We start from the raw sequence: 25988 nt of genomic DNA, 5'->3' as shown, positions 1-25988 counted from the left end.
TAAACATTCAATACAGATAAAAAAAGGCCATGTTGGGAACAAATAAAGCGTATGTCATTCAAGTTGTTCAACATTTTGATTGATTACTGCTCCTTTATCTTTTTAAAGGACACAGTACTACAGAGTGAGTGGCTCTGGTTGGATTTCTCTACTAAACTTCTGTGTTTATCTGAAAATGTTGAAAGCCGCGAACTGAATCCTTTTGAACATGGTGATATTTTTTCCGACTTCATTGTATGTTTACTTAACTCCTGGCGTGTGTGTGTGCGTGTGTGTCTCTGTGTGCTGGCAACCTTCCAATCACCTTTAATCTAGCATTTATGATCTGAGAGTAAGCTGAACGATGACTGTAATGACACCAAACACAAGGTTTCTTCATTCTCAAAAACCTCAGGTCTTTGGCAGCTCCTCTCCTTCATATTTTCTCTCTCCATTCATCCTCTTATCGCTCACTTGTGTGTGTGTGTGTCTTTGTGCTGACTGAACTCTGTGGTCAAGTCATCAAGTCAATATACTGATCAAACAACACCAGTCAGAGAGGAATAAATAGTGAACTGTGTGTGTGTGTGTGTGTCTGTGTCTGTGTGTGTGTGTGTGTGTCTGTGTGTGTGCGTGTGCATTCACATGAACAGGAGAGCAGGTCTGATCATGCTTTGATGTCTGAGCTTTGACAAGGGAGGCAGATTAATGTGGATCCTGTCACACACACACACACACATCCACGCACACACCCACACACACACACATGCGCTTAAACATGAACAGTAACACACATCCAGCTGCAGATCAAACGCACGTTCCATGCAGCAGAAGGTCTGCATGTTTGTTTATTGCGTTTGTTCCGCTCTTCAAGTCATCACGCCATCAGTCACAGTCGTACAGTTTAAGTAGTACTTGTAGCAGCAGTAAAATAAGTCATTAACCTCGCAGCACTAGCAGTAGTCGTATTATTGGTATATTAGGATGATAAAATGATAGCTGTAGTGGTGACAGTAGTATTATCCATTGTAGTTGCAATGTTAGTAGCAGTAGTATTGGTGCTCGTGATAATTGTAATGATATAATTCTGGTTGTGATAGCATCATAGTAGAAGTAGTCGTTCCAGTCATAGTGATTATATACATCGTAGCAATAGCAGTAGTTGTATAACAGTAGTGATATTGGTACTATGAGCAGCAGTAGTATGACTGCACTAGTATTAATAGAAGTAAAACAGTAGTAGTAGTTGTTAATGCCTTTGCAGTTGTGATAGTGTAATCGTACTAGTAGTAGTAGGAGACGTTTGAGTCATAGTAGTAAAATAGTAGTAGTAATAATAGTAATAGTAGTAATAGTAGTAGTAATAATAGTAGTAGTAATAATAGTAATAGTAGTAGTAGTAATAATAGTAGTAGTAATAGTAGTAATAGTAGTAGTAGTAATAATAGTAGTAGTAGTAATAATAGTAGTAGTAATAGATAGTAGTAGTAATAACAGCAGCAGTAGTAGCAACAGCAGTAACAATAGCAGCAGCAACAGCAGCAACAGTAGCAACAGCAGCAGCAGCAGCAATAGCAGCAGTAGTACAGCAGCAGCAGCAGTAGTAGTAGTAGTAGTAATAATAGTAGTAGTAGTAGTAGTAATAGTAATAGTAGTAGTAGTAGTAGTAGTAGCAGGAGTAGTAGTATTCTCTTGAAGGTCTGGATAAGTACCTCAGACAACCCCACATAAAAAAATAAAAACTAGCCCGTTAACATTTATAGCATGGCAGAGGAACAGACAGGAGCCTCCTTATACACACACACACATACACACACACACACACACACACACACACACACACACACACACACACACACACACACACACACACAGTATCCAAAATAGAGCCAATGTGTGGCGCTCAGGGTGGAGCTGTCGGGGACGTAGAGAGGGGGAGCCTCACTTTCTCCGCTTCACTCACTTTCACTCTCTCAAGTAATGTCACTCTCACACAGATACGTTTACACATCTGTACACATGTTACAACTGTAATGGTAATACTTTCAACGTTAAGTGGATTAGCTTCAGGGTCCATAACTGTTTCAAGCTTACATCCCTTTTCCTCTCACGCTCTTTGCTTCTTATTTTCTTCTGGCAGCTGTTTCTTTTTTTAAGTTAGATGTCAGTCACTTCCTCTTTCCTCTTTTCTTTCTCCCTCTTTTCTCTCTCTTTTTTTGCCACCAGAACCATGTGTGGTGCAGCTAGTGGTTTTTCTTTTTATGTATGTGTGTGTGTGTGTTGTGCTTGAATTACAGTTGGACTAAAGAGATATATTTTAGTAACATTCCCACCATTTATGTAACCTAATGCTTCCACATGAAGATCTCCTCACCACAGTTAGTTCTGATGTCAACTGATATAAATAATAACTTTGTATTCACTCTAATAACTAGATTATATCCAGAGTATAATTACTGGAACTGTCATGTGAAACCTAACATCGTAGGCATGAATTTAATAACCAGGGCTTTTTAATTGATTTTGGCATTTATGCAGCCGTGTGTTTTCTTTGGTGTTTTCTGTTTTCTGTTTTTCACCCAAATCTCAAAAGTCACAAGAAATGCTGGACATCGTGACAAAAATTGTCGTGACTTGAGGCTGCCACATAAAAATAAACTGTCTTGGGTCTAAAACGTTTTTTATTTGACAACTAATGCTGAAATTAAGTGTTGAGATTCTGTATTAAGTATCTTAAATTTCCTACAAACCTAACGGATTACATTTTCTAACAGATCACGTAAACTCAGGTTGTTGAGGAAGTTGGATTACATAAGAACGTAAAAACTTTATTTTAATCATTGCCGTTATCAAAGTAATTTTAGATAAGATTTGATCTTCTGCATTTTTAAGATTTTCTAGCCCTTTTTCCTTCATAAGCTGGTTTTTCAAAATTCAGTGTCTGATTGAGTCTGAAGAGAAAACAATCTTTGCCTTTTTATTGAAGCTTCCACATCATAATTAAACATGTAATAAGTGTTTCAATTTAAGGCCGCTGCGCTCAAAAGTATTGGACCGTGCTGTTTCTAAGAGAATTTTGTTGTCTGTAAAAATTAAAGGGCTTGAGATCTTTTCCAATAATGGATAAGTAAGACATTTCCAACTTAAACTTATTGCTCATTTAAAAGTTCTTCTTTTTTATATTCATGTATTTTATATATACCTTAATGGAGATTCAGTCATCAATTCTAAAATAGTGTACACGGTGTTTAAAAAAAAAGTTATCTTGTGTTTTCTTCTTTCTGTTCTGTTGTTCACACTGTGAGACGTCACACGATCAAGGAAAACATTAATAATAATGGTTAGTTGCAACCTTAATAGAAACACATTAATAAATACCGTAGTTCATAAAACATTACAAGTCAACAGCAACACACACTGCAGCCTCCAAAATAACCAAACATTTGAATAACTTGAACAACTCTGAACTGTTAAAAACCCCTGAACATGATTTGTTCCCGGACTGTTGCCGTAGACGTACTCATGCAGAGCTCAGTGTTCACGATGAACCGGCAGCTGAGAGTAGATAAGTGCTTATGTTCTGTTCCACTTCCCTTTTTCACTTTTTGGAGGTCACCATACTTCTGTAGACTCCACAAGGGCATGGTAAAGATAATCAATAGAGGTAGAAAATGCTTTATGAACTTGTTTATAATTTCTCACCACTGTTAGGTAAGGTTGAAGGCTTCATCTTTATTTTCTTTTGAATAAATAATGATATTAATAGCTGGCTTAAAACCTCAGTTAATCGAGCCACTAGTGATAGCTACGTCTGCCAACATGGCCATACCAGCTATCCCGAGCAATAACAAGCGTTAGCTAGCAAAACCGAAGCAAACGCAGAACATATCATTAAAATAGATGTAGTATAATGTAGTATGTGGAAGAATTGAGCTTTAAGATATAGCGTGTGATGGAAAATGTTGCAGAAGTTAACGTTAGCCTCAGTTAGAGGCTGCTGTGTTTTGGTCTGAGTCTGTTCTCGAGATTCACGGACGCTGTGATGTGAACTAATAATAACAACTGATGTCAAAATGCACGTGTTACTTTAATCTGTCACATTAGAAACAGCTAAAAGACATGTTCGCCTTTAATGCACGCCAATGCTGTATTAGGACAGTGGGACTGCTTATTTTTAAAATTATTTTCATTGCACTATTGTTTTATTGTTTATACTCCCTCCTTAGCCTCCAATTGGGTATCGCCAGTTTAATCCAACCCTAAAAACTGCACTTGGTTGGATTGCTTAGTCAGTAGAAAGAGGTTCTTTCCACACTGTCTGTCATTCAAGATGGAGGTTAGATAGTGAGCGAAGAGGAAGTGAGGAAGGTGATGTGAAAGGAGGTAAATGATAACGTAAACCACCGGTATACGTGCAGGAGACCCTGTGGTTGTGTGTGAGTCTGGCTCTCTATACAACAACTGCCAAATGTAGTCCATGCCTGAAAATGTATTTAACAGTTTGCTGTGTCTAAATCTTTAAGGTAAATTATCTCAATACAACTTAGAAGCTGCATTAAGCAATACCTAATACAGTCACACTGAAGGAAAAGAAGTGACCGGCTGTGGTGTGGATCTACGCTGTCGTCTGCAGCCGCATCCAGGTCATAGTTATGGTTCACCGGCCCAAATGAAACCCAACCGATGCACACGCTCTCATAAAGGGAAATGCACAACTGGCTCACACTGGTGCACATTTTCTGTTTGGCGCAAAATGACGGCGAGGCGAAGTGGCTGAAGAAACGTCGAACATATAGACATCCAGATATTTTTCTCAGGAGCTGAATTGAATTTACATTCGACATGTGGCCAAAAAGATGACTGCAAGTCCAGATTCCTCTGTTTCTGCTGAATGTGTAAGTAGTCAGTTGTTTGCTTAAAAGTTAGCCGTAGGAGGTTATGTAGTGTCAAATTAATTGAGCCTCATTCTGTAATGGTAAAATATTGCTTAATGCAGCTTTAACTTAAATGTTAAACCCATGCGTTCACATCAAAGACACTTTAGTTTAATGTTAAAGAAACGTTCATCTTAATTCACGCCATTATTTTTGATTGTTTTTATGTGTACAGTTTAAAGATGTTTGTGAGCTAATTTATTGCGGCGTTAAGGTGTCCCAAATGTATTTCGGTTTTTTTCAAAGCTGCTGGTTTAATTTGATGTAGTTTTAAATTGATTTCAACAACATCATTTAGTTAACTGCTTTGATGTATTTATTTTGAAAGTGTATTTTATGTTTCCTGCAGTTTATTGAGATTTTATGAATCTTCTTTTTTAAATTTTCCAGTCAAGTCACTTTTGTTTATCAATGTTTGTCCCAACTTCAAATGTTGATCTTCACACATGCAAAATCTCTGCTATTCATTTAAAACACATATACATTTTGACATAGTCAAAACACATGCTTGATGATAGTTGACAGAGACTTAGTCATAATCTTGTTTTCATGTCCAGAACAATGTGTTTAAAGCATGGTGGGATGCCCGCTCTGTCGTCATAAGGTCATTGCCAACATGTAAATGAGATCCGAAAGGCTGAACCGTCCACATGCAGACTGGAGAAGTTAAAAACACAGCTGCCTTATCGAGCGAGTCCCTCATTAACACTCACAACTGGGAGGCAGAAGTGGCAAATAAATGGCCTTTTAAATGCACCGGGCTATTTGCAATTTATTTTGGGGCAAGAAAGCATTAAGGCAAACATAAAAACTGAAAAACTCTCTGAAATAATGTATCAACACCTTGTTCCTGTTTCAGAAACACTTTATAAGGTGGGTGCTAGTGCAGTTAAGTTTGGTAAGCCAACGGAGACACCATTCAGTCCACACAGGGGATGGTTTGAGGGGATAATTAAACAAACCGTGTACTGTCGTCTCAAGTGTCAACATAAGACTTCTGTTTGAATTGAATGACATTTTAAAACCATACAAAATGTTTGATTTTCTGAAGTTAGTTAGTTAAATATAATTTCACATTGTATGCCATTTTAACGCCATTTAGCACACAGGGTTTCTCCCACATGTGCTCATTAATCATTAGCATGGTTAACAACATCAATAGCACTCCCCATCTCATCCCATTAGTGTGCATTTGTGTGTGTTAATGGGAGCTGGGGTTGGGTGGAGGCGGGGGGCGGAGGTGTTAATTATACTGATCCAATGCAGACACTCTGCTGGACGTACCTGCTCTGCATTGTACTAACAAGGGCTCTTTGATTGTGTGTGTATCCATGAGTTTTATATGTGTGCGTGTGTGTGTGTGTATAAGGCCTGTACGTGTGTGTGTGTGTGTATGGTTATTATGTCTCCGGAGTCCTTTGATGAGTCCAGACGAGGGCCAGCAGCAATTTTCTCAGACCTAGACTGTGCTCCGTCTGTTTCCCAGGAGATGGCGACCTCTGACCCCTGTGTAAACGCCCCCCCAACCCCGCCTGAGGAGCCGGAGTCCTCCCCCTCCCCTCGCAAGAAGCGTGGGCGTCGAAAACTAGAGCAAACCAAGAAGAATAAGGGTATAGATTTAATACAAAGTCATACAATTCTTAATATAATATGACTTTGCTCATTTATTCAGTGGTTAAAATGACTAATTTTAATCAACAGAAGCCTTTGACAGCTAACTTACTGACATTCTAGATGCTTTAAGGATTTGAAAAGTTACAATCATGCTGTGTCTAATTTCTGTATATTTTTTAAATGTCCTGAAGAGGACTTGATGTCAGTTTATCTTAAATTGTGATAGTCAAACAACGTTCAGATTGTAGCGTTTGAGGGCATTTCGACTTTAAATTTGGATGCCGGGTCAAAGTGAAGAGAACCATGACTACCTGCTCGTTAAACTTCTTATAAACCTGTACAAATGGACTATTTCCTGTAACTTTTCTTCTCTTGCAGACGAGCCAGACGACAGAAACTGCGACTCCCCCGGAGAGGTGAGAAAAGCAGTTGCCATCCTACTTCCGATGTGTTTTTTTTTTACATCCAAAAATGAAGAAGAAAAAAATCTCATCGTACAAGCAGATACATGTTAAAGTATATCACAAGTTTCTTTTCTGTGTGTGTGTGTGTGTGTGTAGAGTGAGGCCGGCAGGCTGCGGAGGAGGCCAGTCCCCAGAGTGACTTTCCAGGCCGGAGATCCGTACTACATCAGCAAGAGACAGAGAGAAGAATGGCTGAGCCGCTGGAAGATGGAGGTGGGAGAGAAACAGGTCTCAGTCTGTGTAGCTGCGACAAGATCGAGGCTTTTATTTTCTTTGGAGGCCAATCAGAATAAGACGTCTTGAGTTAACACAGCGACCAGATTAAACTGGGCTGGTTCGAAAGATCATATAACCTTTCATGTAAACACTCCTGATGGCGTTTGTTTTTTAATGTCTTTTGAATTGGATCTTTAGATTGGGGCTTTTGTATTGTTAACAACAAAAATAAAGTAGAAGCTGTTTTTTTGTTTTCTTTGCTCTGCTTTACTACCGAGTCGTCAAGTTGAGGTTAAATCGACCTTCACAACAGACGCACACTGTGCTTAGTGTTGCGCAATACAGCACAAACATGTTGTCATGATCAGCAGTTGAATTTATTGTGTTAGGGAACTCGATATATGCCGTTTTATTTATTTATTTTTGTTAAATGTTCATTTCAAGCAAATAAAATCAGCAGTCATAATAATTAACTCCTGAAGATCATTTGCGTTACCAAAAAAAAAACAGAAATGTACCCCGCGAGCTAGTTCAGTCGACTACGCTCGCACAACATCACGGCAACACATTCAATCGTTGTGTTCGCTCGTCTGCCGCACCACTCACTTTAAAAAGATGCTTTGCAGCCACCGCCGCTGCTGCTGTTCATGTAGCGTTTCAAAAGCTCCACCTCCACCCCAGCATCCACCTTTAGGCTCGTTCACATTGGGGGTTAAGTCAGCGCCGTCACTATCTGCGGGTCCTAAAACGTCTGAGAAAGCATCGAAATCAGTGACCTGAAATTTTGCCTGCTAAATTATGTTAGTTATGAAATGTTTTTGTGACACGTGACACACCAATAAACGAAAAGCGGCATCATTTCGGCTCTGCTTTTTGCACGCGAGAGGCTGTTCGGTTCTTTTTGGTGGCGTTTCAGTCGGCAGCACCAGAACTGAAGCAAACACCGTCACTACTGTTAACTCCTTTGCTACGAAGCTCATCAACTCATAGTTAGGCATGTGTCAGTTTTAGCCAGACGTAAATTCATCTTTTTTAATTGGTTAATCCATGCATCAATTATATACCGTTTATTTGGATCCAGATTGTGTTGATTTTTTATCTTCGTGATATCATTATATCATTTTCTGTGATAACCTGCTGATATAAGTATATATACTTCTTGGACATATTCTCTCCATCATATTTTGAAATGGGTATTAATTGATATTCTATGCAGCCTAAAACTCTTAAATTCAACTCGGTAAATCCTGCAGACACGATGTCTGCCACAGCCCTAACTCACAGAAGACATTAAGTCCCAGTAGGAACAGCACAGATAAAATAAACGATGGTCCTTGTTCATGCGGGTTCATCGTCACACTGGTCCGTCTTTTTGGAATAGAGCGGACACATCGTTGATTATGAGGCTGCCTGTATATTAGTTGGAACACATCTCCAGCATATGTAATTATTATTAATTATCAGTTATCTGAATATATTTCTTGTCAACCTTGTTATCATCTTTGATTTAACTGGACGTGTTGGTTGACATTTAGTGTCAACTTAAAGGGAGTGCACTTAAAAACCGACAACCAGCCGGCTGCTGATAGATGTTCGTGAAGCAGTGCTTCGTCTTTCAGTGGCTGTAATGCACCATTTGTCTTTTGTTACATAATTTGACATTGGTGGATTCTGAAGTGCTTTGCCCTTGAGTGCATCAGTGGTACATTTCAGCACTTTGTCATTGCTATAAAACAAGGGTTTCCAAACCTTGTTATCCCTCACAGCCTGCCAAGAGCTATAGTACCAGTGAGGTCATGTCCTCAGTAATATTCAGATATTTGTTCCTAGACTAGTTTAAGAATCTCAGAAAAAACAGTCGAAAGATTTGAGATCTTTGGGGATTGAGTACTCTCCAGCATAATTGCATACCTGTAGATATCTATAGATACATCAATAGATATCTCTCTCTCGACATAAATAAACTGAAATTATGATTATTTAGGTGACAGCAGAATGCTGTTTTCAGCAGGAACCTTGTAACACCTTTACACGACCTGCTCAGCACCAGACAACAGACAGCAGCAACGTTTGTGACTAACCTGTGAACATAGTGGAGCAATAAGCAGCTAAAGAGCCGGATATTGTCCTCAATGTTGGTGGAGACCAAAAACAGAGCTAAAAGAGATTAAATGTTTAATAACATGTGTCAGGTGACCAGAAACACGGCTCCAAATGAATAAAAATGTTCCACCATGTGTGCTGGATGTGTTAATGACCTATTGACATTACATTTCATGTCATGTCATTTAGCTGACGCTTTTATCCAAAGCGACTTACAATTATGTTGCATTCATACACCGTAGACGCAGCTACAGGGAGCAACTCTGGGTTAAGTGTCTTGCTCAAGGACACATCGACTAGGGCGGGGATCGAACCTCCAACCCCCTGATTCAAAGACGGACCTGCTAATCACTGACCCACGCCATTGCTACCTAAAAGGTCATATAATATGTCAGTGCTGTGTTTACAGGTTGTTCTTCAGAAATAATCAGTTATTATGAGTGAATATACTATTCTGTTAGTTATAGCCCAGGTTACGCAGCAGAGCAGACACCTAGCACCCCCCCCCCATCCTTTAGGTCCTTGTGCTCACTAGTTACTAGTTATTAGATGATGCACACACACCTACACACACTTTCCTTACTGCCACTTTTATGTTTAAAAGGCAGGACGGCTCACTCGGCTTGCAGAAGTGCTCCCTTTATCAGAGTTGATTTAAAACTAGCTGCCGTACATCGTATCCTGTCATCTAATGTAAACTTGACGTTGTAAGACAAAATAATCAGTGGACATATGACAAAAAGTGCACTTATGACAAAAATAGCAAAAAAAATACCGAAATATTTATTTTGTTGAATTGTTTTTTAATAGTTTATGTTGAATAAGCATATCATGTTGATATAGATTGTCACTGAGTGTGTTTCTAAAGAAAAAGAAACCATTATGGGGATTGTTTGCCTTACGAGGGAATATATAGCAAATGGCACTGTATGAATTTACCGCTGAGATAGAGTGTGTGTGTGTGTCTAAATGTTTGTAGAGACAAGAAAGTGTTTGCATGAGGAGCCGGCTAAAGGGAGAAACAGAGTGTCAGAGAGACAGGATGTGTGTGTGGTCATTCAGGTTGATTGGCAGACGTGTTGGCTGAACACACAGGGATGTAGGAGTGTGAAGTAATGTGAGAGTGTGTGAGAGGAAGAGAAAAAGCTGAAAGACCAACTGAGCAGGCACGTACACAGACATTTTGGGGGGCAGGTGCTCAAACCAAAAAAAAGGGCACCCAATGCCAAAAAAAATTCTGACAGAGTTGAAGCATAAGCAGCAATACACTGATGATGCAATACATCCTCGACCTGCGTCTCCTCTGGCAGCATCAGACAGCTAGCTTACATTTTCTTTATGAATAAAGATGAATTATTATACAACAACAGTACAAGCGTTCTGATTGGCTAATGGGTCTTCATGCCAGCTAAGTATTGCCCTCCTCGCTGGTCTGATACGGATCCGTATTGCCCTCTTACGTCATTTTCAAAATGAGCGATATTGATAGACATCAACAGCCAAGAGCAGTGGTCCTCAAACTACGGCCCGCCTCCACATTTGGCCCGGCCCTCTGAACAAGAGAGGCCGTATGATTTTTTTTTCAGTCTGGCCACGCAAATCCTAGACTAGCCCCTGTTGAAAAGAACGGAATAAGAATTCTCTCTCTCTCTCTTCTCTCTCTTCTCTCTCTCCCTCTCTCTCTTTTCTCTCTCTTCTCTCTCCCTCTCTTTTCTCTTGAATTCTCTCTCTCCCTCTCTCTCTTTCTCTCTCTCTCTCTCTCTCCCTCTCTCTCTCTCTTTTCTCTTGAATTCTCCCTCTCTCTCTTCTCTCTCTTCTCTCCTCTCTCTCTCCCTCTCTCTATTCTCTAAACATAACTAACGTCAGTAAACAGCTGGACGAGGCTTTGAAATCACGGAGTTTTTGTTTGTTTATTTTTTTAGGAAACGTCGGACCAGTTGTGACGTCATGTTTTCAGCAGCGTGAGCGCCGCGGAGCGGGTCTAGGTCGAAATTCTCACAAGAACTCAAATAAATGCCCCGTCGGATATTAAAACACATTTGGGGGGACTTGATGACAGAAAGTGTAACGTTTATTCTTAAATACGGATGAATAAAAAAATGTCTCCAGCAAAAAGGGCACTTTACTCATCCAGGGCAAAGGGGCTGGTGCTTGAGCACCACGAGGGCTCTATCTGTGCACGTGCCTGCAACTGAGCATGTGTGGCTGCAGGTTTTTTCAACTTGTTCTGTTTCAGTCTTTTTGATGGACACAAACATGATCACAAGTATACATTTAATCTTTGACGTGGCTTCAACAACATCTCTTTGTCAGATCTGAGGCCTTAAATATGAGGGTTTATAATACACACAACATTTCTTCATGGTACTGATTCAAAATAGTTTGTACTTTGTACATAAACATATATCGGAAGCCACGGCTCCAGACACATCAAGGCCCTGATCAGACAAAGCACCGACTTGTAGTTCGTTAGTGACCATGATACCAACAGAAAACAGCAGAAGGCAAATTAGTGCGGGAGATTTTGGATACGTTGTTTTCATTCATTTAAACTGTTCTATAAACTTACAATATGTTTTTTGTCAAGCTAACCTTTGCACTCATTCGGTGGTTGCTTAGCAAAAATACAAACTGAACGAAATGGCGCCTCCTGTCTGAACAGGCCCGAATGCCGCACTGATATTATTCCAGAAGCATCCTATATACTCTCAAAACGATGACAGGGAAAGTTTGACTGCACAATGAGTCCTTTGACTTTTGATGCTTCGGTGAACTCTGATGAAAACTTTTCCTTTCCTTCTTTTACTGACGTAAAGTTCAATGCAAGATATTCACAGTGTGGTATATTAGTAAGTTTTCGAGAGGATCTAAATATTTTTTCCACCACAAAAAGAAAGAAAGAGAGAGAGAGCGCGTGAGAGAGAGAGAGAGCATGTGTGACTTCCTGTCAACACTATCTTCCTATCTTCTCACATACTGTATTCTCAGGATGTATGTTTTGCATGAGGAGTCACACGATGCATCTGAGGGGTCGTGAGATTATTAGTTGGGAAGAGAAGTCCTGCTTCACACTTTCTTTGTGAAATATTGGATCATTTAACCTCTTTGGGCCTCAAATAATATTTAAAACGAAATCATCTCAGACGTTTAGAGGGTGTTCAACCTTAAGTAGAACTACTAACAACAAGCGGCTCCAACATTTTCGAAAACATTTAATTATTTAACAAACCATAAATTCAAACAAACAAAATGAGAGCATGACGGGAGGAGAGAAGCTAGACAGAAACCAGCAAGAGAGTTAACGGAGATGTGAAGCCAGGAAAGAGACAGATATTGACAAAGTGAGGGAGTGAAAGTAGAGGAAGAAAAACTGAGAGAAAGTCTGTGCACATGTGTGTGTGTGTCGGTGTGTGTCGGACTCAAGGAGAGAACAAGTTGAAATCAGTGACAGAGGTTAACCAGTTCCAGGTGTGTGCGCGTCTCTGTGCGTGTGTGTGTGTGTGTGTGCAGTTGAATTGCAGCCAGCTGTTAACACCCCGTCAGCATCCCGTCCCACTGCTTGTCATCTAAACCGTCCAAAGAAACCTGGTACGCTCTGAAAAGCCTTTTCCAATTTTTGGATGAAAAAAAAAATCTGCCATTTTTTTTACTTCATGTCTAAAGTTACAGCCAAGAAAATAAATCGTAAGAACTGAGGTTACAGTGTACTGTGTATATTAAAGAGGGAGGGGGGGGGGGGGAGTTCTTCTCCCTCTCGGAAAAATATTGCCGTAACCTCCTTTTCAGCTGATTTAATTTAGCAAATCACACACAGCGCACGCTCTCAGCTGTGACCTTGTTTTCACCTCTAACCACTCGACACATAATCTCTGAAACTTTCTGCGTTAAGATCTGATCAATGATTAACAAATATATTACAAACTAGCAGATTAAAGGTACATAAACATTTACATTCATTATGTTTACATGTATACGTCCTTGTTTACATCAGCTATTGAGTGATGTATGGCTGCAACCTTTCTGATGTTCTGATTGATTAATCACTTTTTAAAAAATATCATAAAATAAAGAGAAATATGTATTATTTCCCAGAGGTGACACCATCAGTTCGCTTGTTTTGTCAGACAAACAGACCAAAACCACTAAAATACTTTATAAATCGTCAAATTCAGCAAAGAAAAGGAACAAATTCTCCAAATTGAGAATCTAAAACCAGCAAATGTTTGATATCTTTTTGCTCAACTCATCCATTATTCGACTTATTGTCGCAGCTCTCGTTACGGGCCATGGTATGAATAAAGGTTTGTCACTAAACTCCACACTGGTGCTCCTGCTCCTCTCGACGTGAACGCCGTCTCAACATGTCAACCCTTTTCCTTCAAGAGCCCCTGTGATGGCTTGTTGACCCATTGAGCATCATCCCACTGTTCTGAGCCGTATGTACACGAGACGGCACCGCAACTATCAACCCCCTGGTGAAGCTTCTGTTATCACTGGCTGTACGTTAACGCCGTATTAAATGACTCCCTGTAAGGTGAAAAGGCTCAGCAGCTCTGCAGCTAGACGGCTCTTTGAACCTCTCTTGGTTTAACTCTCACAGGCCGACTTCCAGAAGCAGCGTGTTGTTTATTTGACCCTCAGGTGAAAAGAAATAGGACCCCGAATGGACGCCAATGTTGCCTTTTGACTACTTTGTGACTATACAATGTTTATATGTCAAGTGTTCGTGTTTGTCAGCTTGATTTTGAGTGTTTCTGCCCTCTAGTGGCCGACAAGGTGAATCCGTGCTGCTGTAAATGATCTTTTCCAGAGTAATATTCAATGTACCTCGTTATTCCACACATCCAGTTTCACTCTGTTTTTCTTCCTGTGACTAAACTGTCTCATGTGACCCGCTGTGAGGTCCTGACCCGAACACATCCTATTGCCTTGTCAACTTTGATGCTTAGCTAACCTTTGACCTCAGTGCGCGTCGACACCCCTATACACACACATGTAAACATAAGCCTGGATTTGTGCGTTGAGTGTGTTTGAGTCATCATCACCCTTAATCCCCCCGGGGCTACCAGACATAACTCTTTGCCACTATTTACATGTGTGTGTGTGTGTGTGTGTGTGTGTGTGTGTGTTCATCTAAACATCTGTTAGTTGAAGGATCCGGTACATCACACACCTCAATGCTGTGGCCAATCAGCAGAGAGGGAGAGGGTAAAGAAGGCTTGAGGGCGAGTTTAGCCGTGGAGACACTCAGAGGAAGAAGTGGAGGAGGTGAGAGAGAGAGAGAGAGAGAGAGAGGGAGAGAGAAAATGTCAGAGAGAAAGAGATCCAGGGAGGAAGGTTTGCATGTCCGGCATGTAAGTCATTTTCCTTCCTCCTACGTGTTGCAGAGCATTCTCGTGTGTGAGGGAATGTGAACTGAAGTATTTTTGTTTCTTTCAACCGGAAGTGAAGTAAGATATTTGTTGTTGTGTTAGCTGAAGTAAAATGGTGTTACATTCAGGTTTTGTTGTGCTTTGTGATGGCTTTGTGACGAGTGCTGTTGAACGCAGGATGAAGATTTAAAAGAGATCTTGAGAGCGTCTGACAGAGGTCCTTTTTGTTTCCTTTCTTTTTCAGTTCAGATGAAATAGCAAAACGTGTTTCCCACTAATTTACTGGCAGCAATGATATGCAAATGAACCTCTAATATGTAAACCATCTGACACCCACCCAACCGTTTAGTGTTTTAATGACATGCCAACATATTTAACAGCTATAACTCAGGGGATAAAGTCATGGTTGTTTCATTTGAGTTGTCTCTGAATGTTACTGCTGGAAGAAACTCAGTGGAACACATTTAGTTATTTATAAGCAAAGATTAGAGGGAAGAAGTAAGCAAAACAATGTGAGGAAATACACCCCAACGTGAGGGACCATTATGTGGAACGTACAGAAGTACAACATAAAAAATCACAGTTACACTTTTTTTGCATTTAGTTTTTTATAGAAATCATCTGAAAACTTGGATACTGCTTGGTCATCGTGTCACTACCTCGGCATGATATTTAATATGTTCTGCTTAAAATCTGTTTAAAACAATAACAGAACACACAGAACAAAAGATGTGGTGCCACTGCTATGAATACAAAGTATAAAGCTGCATGGTTAACATCAGGTGTTTTATTATTTGTTGTATTTTTATTTTACATTCTATGACAAGATCCCGATTGTAAAATCAATTTTCGTATCAATTTTCGTGTTAATATTTTTAAAAACATCACGGAGCAACAAGAAGTGATTATTTTGCTTTAAATACCAATTCCCACAGTCTGGAAAGGCACGTTCATGGCCTCCTCATATGTTGATAATTAGAAAAGTAACACCAGGCCACCAGATCATTACGCAACAATCCGTTCAAACATGAAGTGCCCTGAAGCATTCATCAGAGAGCTGTTGTTCGCTCCACGTCATTATGGGAGACCCCCGGGGAGCGTCATGGAAACCACTGCTTGTGTTCCTTTAACGTGTCCCGCGGCTGAGATCGATGCTAATGAAGGAGCCGGCACTTGGTGTGTTGGCTATCGACAATGTGAGAGAGGGTCTGAACTGCACTCTTAATTGTCGTGTGTGTGTGTGTGTAGACCAATGTCGGGTTCATCTCGAGGTCACGGTCAGTCACGCTCACAAAGGGGGGTTGGGTTCTCAGAAATGGCTCACTGGAGAGGTCGTCAGGTCAGGGGTCAGGATTCAAGGGGGCGGCACGAAGAATGAAAACCGTGACCGGGCCACGGGGTTCGTCAAAGTTCAAAGTCGTAACTCACAACATTACAACCTCTCTCTGTCGTTCTGCTCCTTCCTGCCTTCATGTGTCCGGCTTTCTGTTTCAACAACAATCAGTTCCATAGATCACTTTTTTAATTTGTATTTTCCTCATGCATTTTAACCAACAAAAACTCTTAATGTACATGTCGTGTGAAACATGCACGGCATTGCATTTCAGTGCTGTGGATTACAAATATGTCATGACTCATGACTACTCATATTATCTGCTGACCTCTGCTGCTCCCCGATCTCTACCGGGATGTGCTCAGTTGTTGGCCAATGAGAGACAAGATATTGCAGAAACGCCAAATACACAGAATGTGTGAGAACTCCAGCTTACACCAGAGAGAAGTGAATGCTTTGTCCTAATCACAATACTTCAATAACCATTCAATTGTTATATTCAAAGAATATTATCTTTTTTTTGCTCACGTTATTTCTTAGAAATTAGGCATCTTAAAAGTCGGTCATCATATAGTTTCTGTTTTACCTATAAAATATCAAAGTAAGCATCTAGTGTTTTGGGGCTTTCAGACCTTTCTAAAAAATAATTTTAGGATTTGTATAATCCAACAAATTCAGTTATCATTCCATATTCTTCCTATTTGAGTCGGCTATGCTCTTTATAACGTTTAATCATTTAAAAAAGTATTTATTAAGTGAGATCAAAGGATCAAATCAGACGGTAGTTGTGGAATGTAAGATGCTCGGAGGTTATATATTTTTTTAGCTCAGTGCTAGAATGTTTTTGCCCTTTTCACGCTCTAGTCAAGGACATGAGACACAACTAGTTGAATAGTTTTCAGTGTTCTCTGTAATTTGTGTCCATTCGATTTAGCACTTAGTAATTATGAAACTGACCTGATTCAAGAAACTCGTCCTTTGTGGGTCAATAATGTTGCTTTGTCTGTCACAGCTGCTGGCACGATGTCGGCCTTCTGCTCTGTGTGCACTTGTTGCTTTGTGTGATTCGTAACTTTTGTAAAAAGGTAGTCGTTTTTTGTTTTCTCTACTGAGACTTAATCACCCACACCAGCTCTAATATAGCCGCTCATTAGCCGCAATAGAAAGAAAACACAACATTTAATAACGACCGGGAAGTGCGTTGCCTTTTTGGCAGCAGACATAATGTTCAGCCCGAAGAAAAGAAACGCTCATGGAAGCCTTCCAGTTGAAATGCTGCCAACTGCCCTCATGATGCCCTCTCTAGAGGTGAGTAGGTGGTATTCACGCTGAGTAGTAATACTTTTATAGTGCAGTCTTCCATTCTCTTCCTGCAGTTTAAACTCAGACTGAAGTAATAAGAGCAGCGTGCTGTTGGTTCTTGGAGAGCGTAACGTTGACCCTCAGAGTGTTGCTTTTTACAAAAGCCCACGCCGATGAATACAGATGTGTTTGTCATCAGTGAATCATTCGCATCTCTGAAAGCAGCAACGCTTCATGCTGAGAGTGTTTCCATCAGCTGATGTTGCCAGGCAACACACACAGTTTCATCCAGGAGGCAGGAATTTTTGGGCTGGTGTCTCGTAGCAACACGAGTCAGGTGCAAGCGATGAGATGATCCCGTCCAGATGCTGACGGCAATCATCAAATTTCCCTCGCAACAACCAAGTGAGATGAAACTAAAGATGGCTGCAGGAAAATATCGTCTCTGATGTTGTCGTTAGGAATGTTGACTAGTTTTATGAAGCAATTCAGGTCAAGAACACAAATAGTCAAAGAAACACTCTGAAACGTTCAAACGTACAGTATATGTTTAAACCCTACACGTATAATTGATAATAAAGATCCATCCGTCCATTATCCAAACCGGTTATCCTTCTCTTTAGGGTCGCGGGGCGCTGGACCCGATCCCAGCTGACATTTGGCGATAATAAAGATATTAATAGATAATAATCACAATCTAAAACGAGAATGGGCACTCGGTAGAGCGCATACCTTCGCATTTCACAAGATTGGGCATTGAATTATGAACATTTTGGCATTAGTTGCATGCCAATTGGATAACAATTGACCGTGCTATGGTAAAAAGAAGATGTTGACCTTTTCATGACCTTGACCTTTGACCCGATTGATCCCAAAATCTAATCAAATGGTCCCCGGATAATAACCAATCATCCCACCAAATATCATGAGATTCGGTTGAATACTTTTTGTGTTATGCGAATAACACGCATACAAATAAATAAATACACGGCGATCAAAACATTACCTTCGCATTTTCAATGCGAAGGTAAAAACACACAAAATAATGAAAACTTTACAAGAGCCACCGACATTGTGAAAGAAACTTCCAGAATGATTATTGTAATGCCTTATTTGCACCAAACACAATGCTGATGCTCTAAAGTCAACGTTAATTATATGACTGCAACATCGACATGTTTTCAATGTGTATCAAATCCAAACTACATCCTGGTACATTCTCATCACACTATACTGTTTTACAGTTAATATCAATTAGACGTCAATCAAACTGTGACTTTGGGATGTGACTGCCACTTCAAGTATACATGCTATATAAATGATATATATTACACACACACAAAGCAGCTCACAGTTTGCATGACGTATTGATTCACACAGACGCTTCGGTTTGGTCGTCGGAAGTAGAAATCCAGACTTCTCGTTCATCCCAGATGTTTTAGAAACTAGTGACGACATGTGGAGATTCCCTTGCAGTGCACGGTATGTGTGTGTGTGTGTTGGTCAGTGTGTTTGTGTGTGTGGTCTGTCTATGACCCGTGTAACAGGCTGATCAGGATTTTATGAGGTGAAAGGTCAACAGGAGCGGGGGGGGAGGGGATGAGTGAACTTGTAACCTCGCGGTCAAACGGAGGAGAGAACTGTCACAACCCGACACTCACTTTTACTGGCTCACTTCCACTTGAATTTATGACGTCATCACTCCTCTTCTTCACATCTTTATTTCCTCCTTTCAGTTTTTTCTTCTCGAAGAATTTATCCGCCCATTCAGTACGGCTAGGTGGTGCTTTTCTAGTGAGGAGACACATCTTGTAGGTCATAGAAATGCTCTGGAGGAGTCGTGGGATTTTTACATCTGGGCCACAGTGAGAGTTTCGCAGTGGAGAAACCAGCAACGGGGTCAGGATCGGTTTTAAATGTGTCGCTGTCGAAGATGAGCGCCCGCTGCTGCGTTTCTTTCTGCACTCGACTTCCCAGATGAAACAAATATCACCAGAAACGTGACTGTCAAAAAAGAAGGTTTTTCATAAAGTGTGAATCACTGCCACCATAAGAGGCTCTCGGGCTTATCGTCATAAATGGAGACAACAAATATTAGGCTGATGGTCCGGCAGCATGTGGAATAAGCTGAGGACAGAAACACAAATACACTTCTATAGTTATGTCATAGCTATGAGACCAAGTCACAACACGATTGATCAATAGCTTTTAAAACATTTCTACACACTAATGTTATTAGTACTAATCATCCATATCTGATAGGGGGCCATTTTGCTGCCTATTGAATCCTATTACTACTAATTCTTCAACGGAATAGTCCAAGTTTGGTAAATATTCTCATTTGATTTATTTCAGAGTAAAGCTGCGTTCACAGCACGAAATATATGTACTTGGCAATAAATACAATTCTGATTCTGATTCTGATTCTGAAATATTTGCAACGCTTTACTCGCGTGAGTTTCGCTTGACTATTTGTGGCTTTTTGCTTCACTCGCGCGGGAGGCGGGTCTTATCTCCGTGGAAACCGTAAACATTTCCTTCATCCACCATGGCGAAAATTCATGTCTATTGCAACCACTGGCGTCTGTACGTTGACTTTGCATGGGATCTACTCGCATGAACAATTCGCAACGCTTTTGGTGTGAACGCACCTTTAGAGGGGAAGATGGAGTCCACTCTCATGTCTGTGCATTGAATATGAAGCTGTTGCTTCAACGAGTTAGCTTAGCTTAGCATCAAGAACGGACACAGAGGGGAGGCGCGAGCTTAGCCGGTCAAAAGGTCACACGATCATTCAACCAGCACCTCTAGAGTTTAATAATGAACATGTTACATACATTTTCAGTTTTATTACACTTCTGTTGTTGCACAGATTAAACCAACAACATACAGGGTTCGTACGGTCATGGAAAACCTGGAAAAGTCATGGAATTTTGAAATGGTTATTTCCAGGCCTGGAAAAGTCATGGAAAAAACGTAAATCATAAAAGTTTGGGAAACGTCATGAAAATGTGTTATAATCACATGTTCATTTACGCCGAGTTTGAAATATTGAATACGTTTTTTAACCCTCCTGTTACCTTTCGGGTCAATTTGACCCCATTCAATGTTTAATGTCGGTGTTCTTTGGGGTCAATTTGACCCCAGGCTGTTTTTCACTGTGTCAAACATATAAGAAATATCAACTTTTTTATATATTTAAAGGGCTATTTAGGTAGTCAACAAACAAACATAAAGTACCTCACACTTAAAGTTGGAAAACAATATTAATTCTAATAATTTTCTGGAGGTTTTAATTGCTGGGGTCAAATTGACCCCAAGGGTAAAATATGTCAGTAAATATAAAGGTAACAGGAGGGTTAAACATTGAATGGGGTCAAATTGACCCTAAGGTAACAGGAGGGTTAAAGAAAGACGCTCAAAATATAAGCCGACGTACACTCTCAATACGCACAATTTTTTTAAATGTTCATGTTTATACCGAGATTTCAGTTTGGTCATGGAAATTTGGTTTAAAGTCCTGCAAAAGTCCTGGAAAAGACCTGGAAATCCATTGGTCAAAATGTGTAAGAACCCTGAACATATACCATATGATTGAGTAAGCTTTGGATGTGCTGGTAGGTTTAATTAGATAGAGATGGCAGATTCCAGTCTTTATGCTACAGAAATAAAATATGTGGTATTAATTTACCAAACTATTTTGAGTGCGATGCGAGAAAAAAGATTCTGAAACTTGACACTTTGGGATAAATCAGTATTGTAGTATGACAATGAGTAATAAAGTAGAAAAACTGACTTTTCTTCTCTGTCTGTATTTCATTCCTAAGTTTTCTACTCTCTCACTTTGTCTCTCTCTCTCTCTCTCTCCTAAACCCACTGAACTCCACCGCGCCCTTTCTCCCCACTCACTTCCTGTTTAGAGGAACAATTAAAGGATTGTTCCTGCAGCCCGAGGCACAGAGGCCTTGATCTCGAGCAGCCACCACATCAGCTGAAGAGACCCACGTACAACATCAGTTATATAAGCCACATAGGACCTCCTTAGAGGACAGGGTGTGTCCCTGCAGAGCAACAGGAGTAAAACACAAAGGTTGAGGAACTTTTGAGCAAACACACATGAGGGGACGAAGCCCTCAGTCAAGTCAAACATGATCGATGACAATAACGTGGAGACGATGGTTTAAAGACAAAACCTTTATTCACTGTTTACACTTTGTAATTCATCCCGTACACGTTCGGGTTTTATAATCATATGTTGGCATAATATTTACATCTAATTAAAACACATACCTGCAAATTAAATAACAGTTAGATGCATTTTGACAGTTAACATGCATTATATTCAATGACATTCATTGCTCACTGTAAATACCATATTATACCATATGTCTCTCTGATTACATTAAATTAGTTGGTAAAACTCTGTTCCATAACATGATATGGGATATCAAGTTTGAGTGATTGATTTATAGTAGAAGAGGACGTTGTTGTTGTTGTTGTTGTCATGGTATTTGTTTGGGTGACATCTTTGATTTAGCCCAGCAACTTAAATGGGTAGTCATGATATTGAGTTTATAATAATATGAGCGAGTGGCACATCTTCACAGTTGAGACGCTCTTGTGCATCTTTTGTGTTTTTACTTGAGTAATCCCTCCGCTCTGCCGGGGGAGGTTATTCAGTGTATCTGGTGTTTTCCCCAAAAGGAAAAGTTGACAAAAAGTCAGCCTGTTGACGGTAGGCAACACTAACACAGTGCAGGAGTTCACAGTTCAATCAGGAGGGACTGGTATTGTTAGACTTTAACAATAATTTATTTACAATTGTATATTGAAATCGTGCAATGTCTTTTTGGCGATTGGACCTGAATTAGGAGAAGCCAGCGGTAGAGATGCTGATATCTGCTCCATGGAGTCCAGACACTGGTGGGGGTGTAGAAGAAGAGTTGCTGTAAGGCTGATTGGAGGAGCCCGGGGGGGAGGAGGAGAGTAGAGAGGAGAACACATTTTAAAGTTTTGCCAACGACGCTGTGATTGGCTTACAGAACATCGCCGCCTCTAACTGATTCATTCATTGTGCCCGCCCCCAATCAGCTGATGGAGTCATGCTGCAAGACTGAGAGACTGCTTATGAATGAACCAGCGTGTAAAGAGTGTCTTCCTGTCTGAACTGTCGCTTCAGCTACATTATGACAATACAATAGATAAGAGAGTCAGTTTGTTTGTTGCCTTTTTAATTTGAAGTAGCTCAAATGATTATTGCCTATTAAACTGTAGTGTAAGTCCCATGGTGCCCCTGCTTATGTAGCTTGTTATTGTTTTGTGCTGTATTTAACTACATATGGAGGCAAAGAAGAGGTCCAACCGTAACAAAGACACATGTTAAAGTAAATAAGTAACATGAAACGCTCTGTTTTTTCTTCACAGGCAGAGCGACGGGCGTACAGAGAGGCGGAGATAAACATGATGGACGATCTATCAGAAGGCGACTTTCAGAAGGAGGAGGAGTCAGCCAGCCCAGCCCCTCCCCCTTCACAACAACAAACAGCCCCCACCTCACCAACAGTTGCCGTGACACCGGAGCCAGTTGCCAGGGCAGAAAGGCCCACGCCCAGGGAGATAGAGTACCAGGTGATTCATTATTATTATCTGAAGTGTAAAGGTGCAAATATCCATCAAAGCACAACAGCCGGAGCTTTCAGTCCACGACCTTCGTCACAAGAAATGTCATAACTTTGTACGGGAATTTTCCAATGTATATACTTGGGACACTACTGTTATCTACTATCATGGGTGCAGGTTAAAACTGGACTCGCCTTCTTTCCTGTGTGCTACAGGATGACCGGGGGTTCGGCATCGGCGTGCTGGTGTTCGGGAAGCTGCGGGGTTTCTCCTGGTGGCCCGGCAGAATCGTCTCCTGGCTGATGAGCGGCCGAAGTCGAGCTGCGGACGGGACTCGCTGGGTGATGTGGTTTGGAGACGCCAAGTTCTCAGTGGTGAGTCGTTTTATTGAGGACCCCTTAAAATATTATGATAAATACTGGCACAATGTTTGTTAAATCCCCAGCAGAGTCTTTAGGGATGTAATGTGGCCTTTTATTGCAATAGCTTAATGTCTAACCCTCGAGCTCCACTAGTCTAAATCCATCTATCATGGATAACCAAATATAATGTTACATCTGCTCCGTGTTCAACGGCTCAGTGTTAATTCAACACTTCATTGGTTCTTAGCAGAAACTTTATTGAGCAGATTTAATCTTTTACTTCAATTTCAGAGAAGATGACAGTTTTTTTTTCTTTATCCTTTTTCAAATTTGAATGTAGAAGCCCCCATCAGACAAATATCAACTCACTGCTGCTCACCAAATGACCTTAATAAAGGATTTAAAAGACTTTTTGAGAAACGGTTTCAGCAGTTTTTACACAAATCATTTCTGGCATTTCCTTTGGATCTTGATGACACTTTTTCTTTCTTTAATTTGTTCAGGTTTGTGTGGAGAAGCTGATGCTTCTGAGCTCTTTCTCATCTGCCTTCCACCAGCCCACCTACAACAAACAGTCCATGTACCGGAAAGCCATCTTCGAGTCTCTGCAGGTATCAGACGACTGTCGGCTTTTGAATCATTTCTGATGGCTGATCAAAATAATAAAAATGAGACCCAGAACTTATTGTGTTTCTCTCGAGATGAAGTTCAACATCTAAAAGACCAAAATGAAAATGTTCATGTCTAAAGGTCAAATTTGACATATTCTATTTTTATATGACAAGATCTTAATTTGTATTTGTGGAGGTGGTGTTTTCATCTAGCTTTGCCCACAATGTGGTACATCTCATATTTCTGTTACTCTTCTATCCAGCAACGCTTGTTTTTTTCTTGTAAGTTATACAGAACACACGGCAATTTACTTTTTCTAGCGCGTCACACTGAGTTAGTATTCACTTGAACTTCTGTCAAATTAGAAACAACCAGCTAAGTATTCATACATTAATACCGGCACTTATTTATTAATTTTTTTCAAGTTTGTTTAGAGCCATAATTACCATATCTATCCTTCTTAGTTGACATGTGTTTCCTGTTTGTGTACCGTGTGTTTATTTTGTGTGGAGGTGGCCAGTGAGCGGGCGGGGAGGCCAGTTCCTTCCTGTGACGCGAGCGATGATGCAGATGGGGTGGAGATTCAAACCCGACAGATGATAGAGTGGGCCATGACCGCCTTCCCACCCAAGGGTCCACTATCACTGGAGCCTCCGGAGGGTATACACACATTTCATTTAATATATAATGTATGGGAAAGAGTGTATAAAACATTCACATACTGCAAATACTCCTCATAATGGAAAAGTGGTGAGATTGTGGTAAATTAAGATGCGTGTGAACTGTAGGAACTCATCATGTTACATTGGAGTTCCTTACTCCCCTGCAGTATTTTAGACCACTTAATACTATTATTAATCGGTTCTTATAATCCACAGAGGAACGAAATCCATACAAGAAGGTGTACCCAGAGATGTGGTCGGAAACCGAGGCAGCGTACATGCCTCCACCCACCAAGAAACAACGCAAGAACTTAGCTGAAAAAGCAAAGATCAAAGAGGTGATCGACGAAGGGACCCGAGGTAAACCAATACCTAGAATAATAACACATACATTTTAGAGGAGGCAGATTTTGTTCCAAAATAAACCCACAACTCTATGTATTTAAGAATTATCTGAAGTGGAAACGTGAAAGAGCACTTTCACTCAGCGTAAATGTTAAAACCAATTCCAAGAAGTTGTAAGTTGCCTAAGAGAGTTTTTTGGTGCGCAGGAAACCCCTTTATTTGTGATTCTTCACATAGTTTCCCTCCAGTAAAACATCCTGGATATTTGATCAGAAATGGACACATTTTACAAGAAAAATAGATATATTTCTCAAAAAAGAAAGGTAACATTTATTACGATAGCATTACCATGTACACTTTCTTATTAACTGTTTGTAAATGTTTACATGTTGATGTTTTCTTATGCGTATTTATTTCCCAGAGAGACTCGTATGTGAGATCAAGGAGAAGACCAGGAACATAGACGGTAAGAGTTTCAGAGTTCTTTCAAGCGGCATTCGGAAATGTAGACTTGAGTTCAAGAAGTGGTGTATTGTGTTTGTTTTACACAGTGTTACACAAGGTTTGCTTAACCATGGATATAGAGTGAACTAAAAACTAATCGATAAAATAACGCAGGGTCCGCACGGTCATGAAAAACCTGGAAAAGTCATTGAATTTTTAAATGGTTATTTCCAGACCTGGAAAAAAATCCCCGAAGTTTAGGAAAACTCGTGGAAATTTGTTATATTCATATGTGCATTGATGCTGAGTTTTAAATAATGAATACGCTTTTAAAAGAATGGCAGCATACACGCACATTGTGAACACACCTTAACTTTTAATCAAACTATAGTCTCTCATTCGTTTGTGTCATTTAAGATATGAGTGCTTTGGAATTCTCATTGTTAGTTTAAATACTAAATGTTCTCACTTTTTCATGTATACACCAAGATTTAAAAAAATGTTTGGTCATGGAAAAGTCCTGGAAGTCATGGGACTCCATTGCTGATGCATTTATGCAGCAAGAATAATTCACTAGTACACTGGAGCGAAGGCAACATTTTATTTTGTTATTGACACAGAGATATT

General features: G+C 40.2%; 1 protein-coding gene across 11 annotated transcripts in view; it reads left to right on the top strand.

The window, feature by feature from the left end:
- The window catches only part of LOC130202917 (DNA (cytosine-5)-methyltransferase 3A-like), a 60699-nt gene that overhangs the window by 10840 nt on the left and 23871 nt on the right, over positions 1–25988 (top strand). For 10 of the 11 annotated variants that reach the window (XM_056428802.1, XM_056428798.1, XM_056428799.1 and 7 more), the window contains 9 exons: positions 6400–6523; positions 6906–6943; positions 7088–7204; positions 22742–22945; positions 23152–23310; positions 23802–23909; positions 24423–24570; positions 24789–24932; positions 25339–25383. In XM_056428802.1, coding sequence (XP_056284777.1) covers positions 6400–6523; positions 6906–6943; positions 7088–7204; positions 22742–22945; positions 23152–23310; positions 23802–23909; positions 24423–24570; positions 24789–24932; positions 25339–25383 — 1087 coding nt within the window. The remainder of the gene's footprint in view (positions 1–6399; positions 6524–6905; positions 6944–7087; positions 7205–22741; positions 22946–23151; positions 23311–23801; positions 23910–24422; positions 24571–24788; positions 24933–25338; positions 25384–25988) is intronic. The other variant, XM_056428796.1, reaches the window with a different exon arrangement.

This window comes from Pseudoliparis swirei, chromosome 12 (assembly GCF_029220125.1).
Source record: "Pseudoliparis swirei isolate HS2019 ecotype Mariana Trench chromosome 12, NWPU_hadal_v1, whole genome shotgun sequence".
Lineage (NCBI taxonomy): Eukaryota > Metazoa > Chordata > Actinopteri > Perciformes > Liparidae > Pseudoliparis > Pseudoliparis swirei.
Note: the sequence above shows the minus strand (reverse complement) of the source record. Positions and strands in the feature narration are given on the sequence as shown.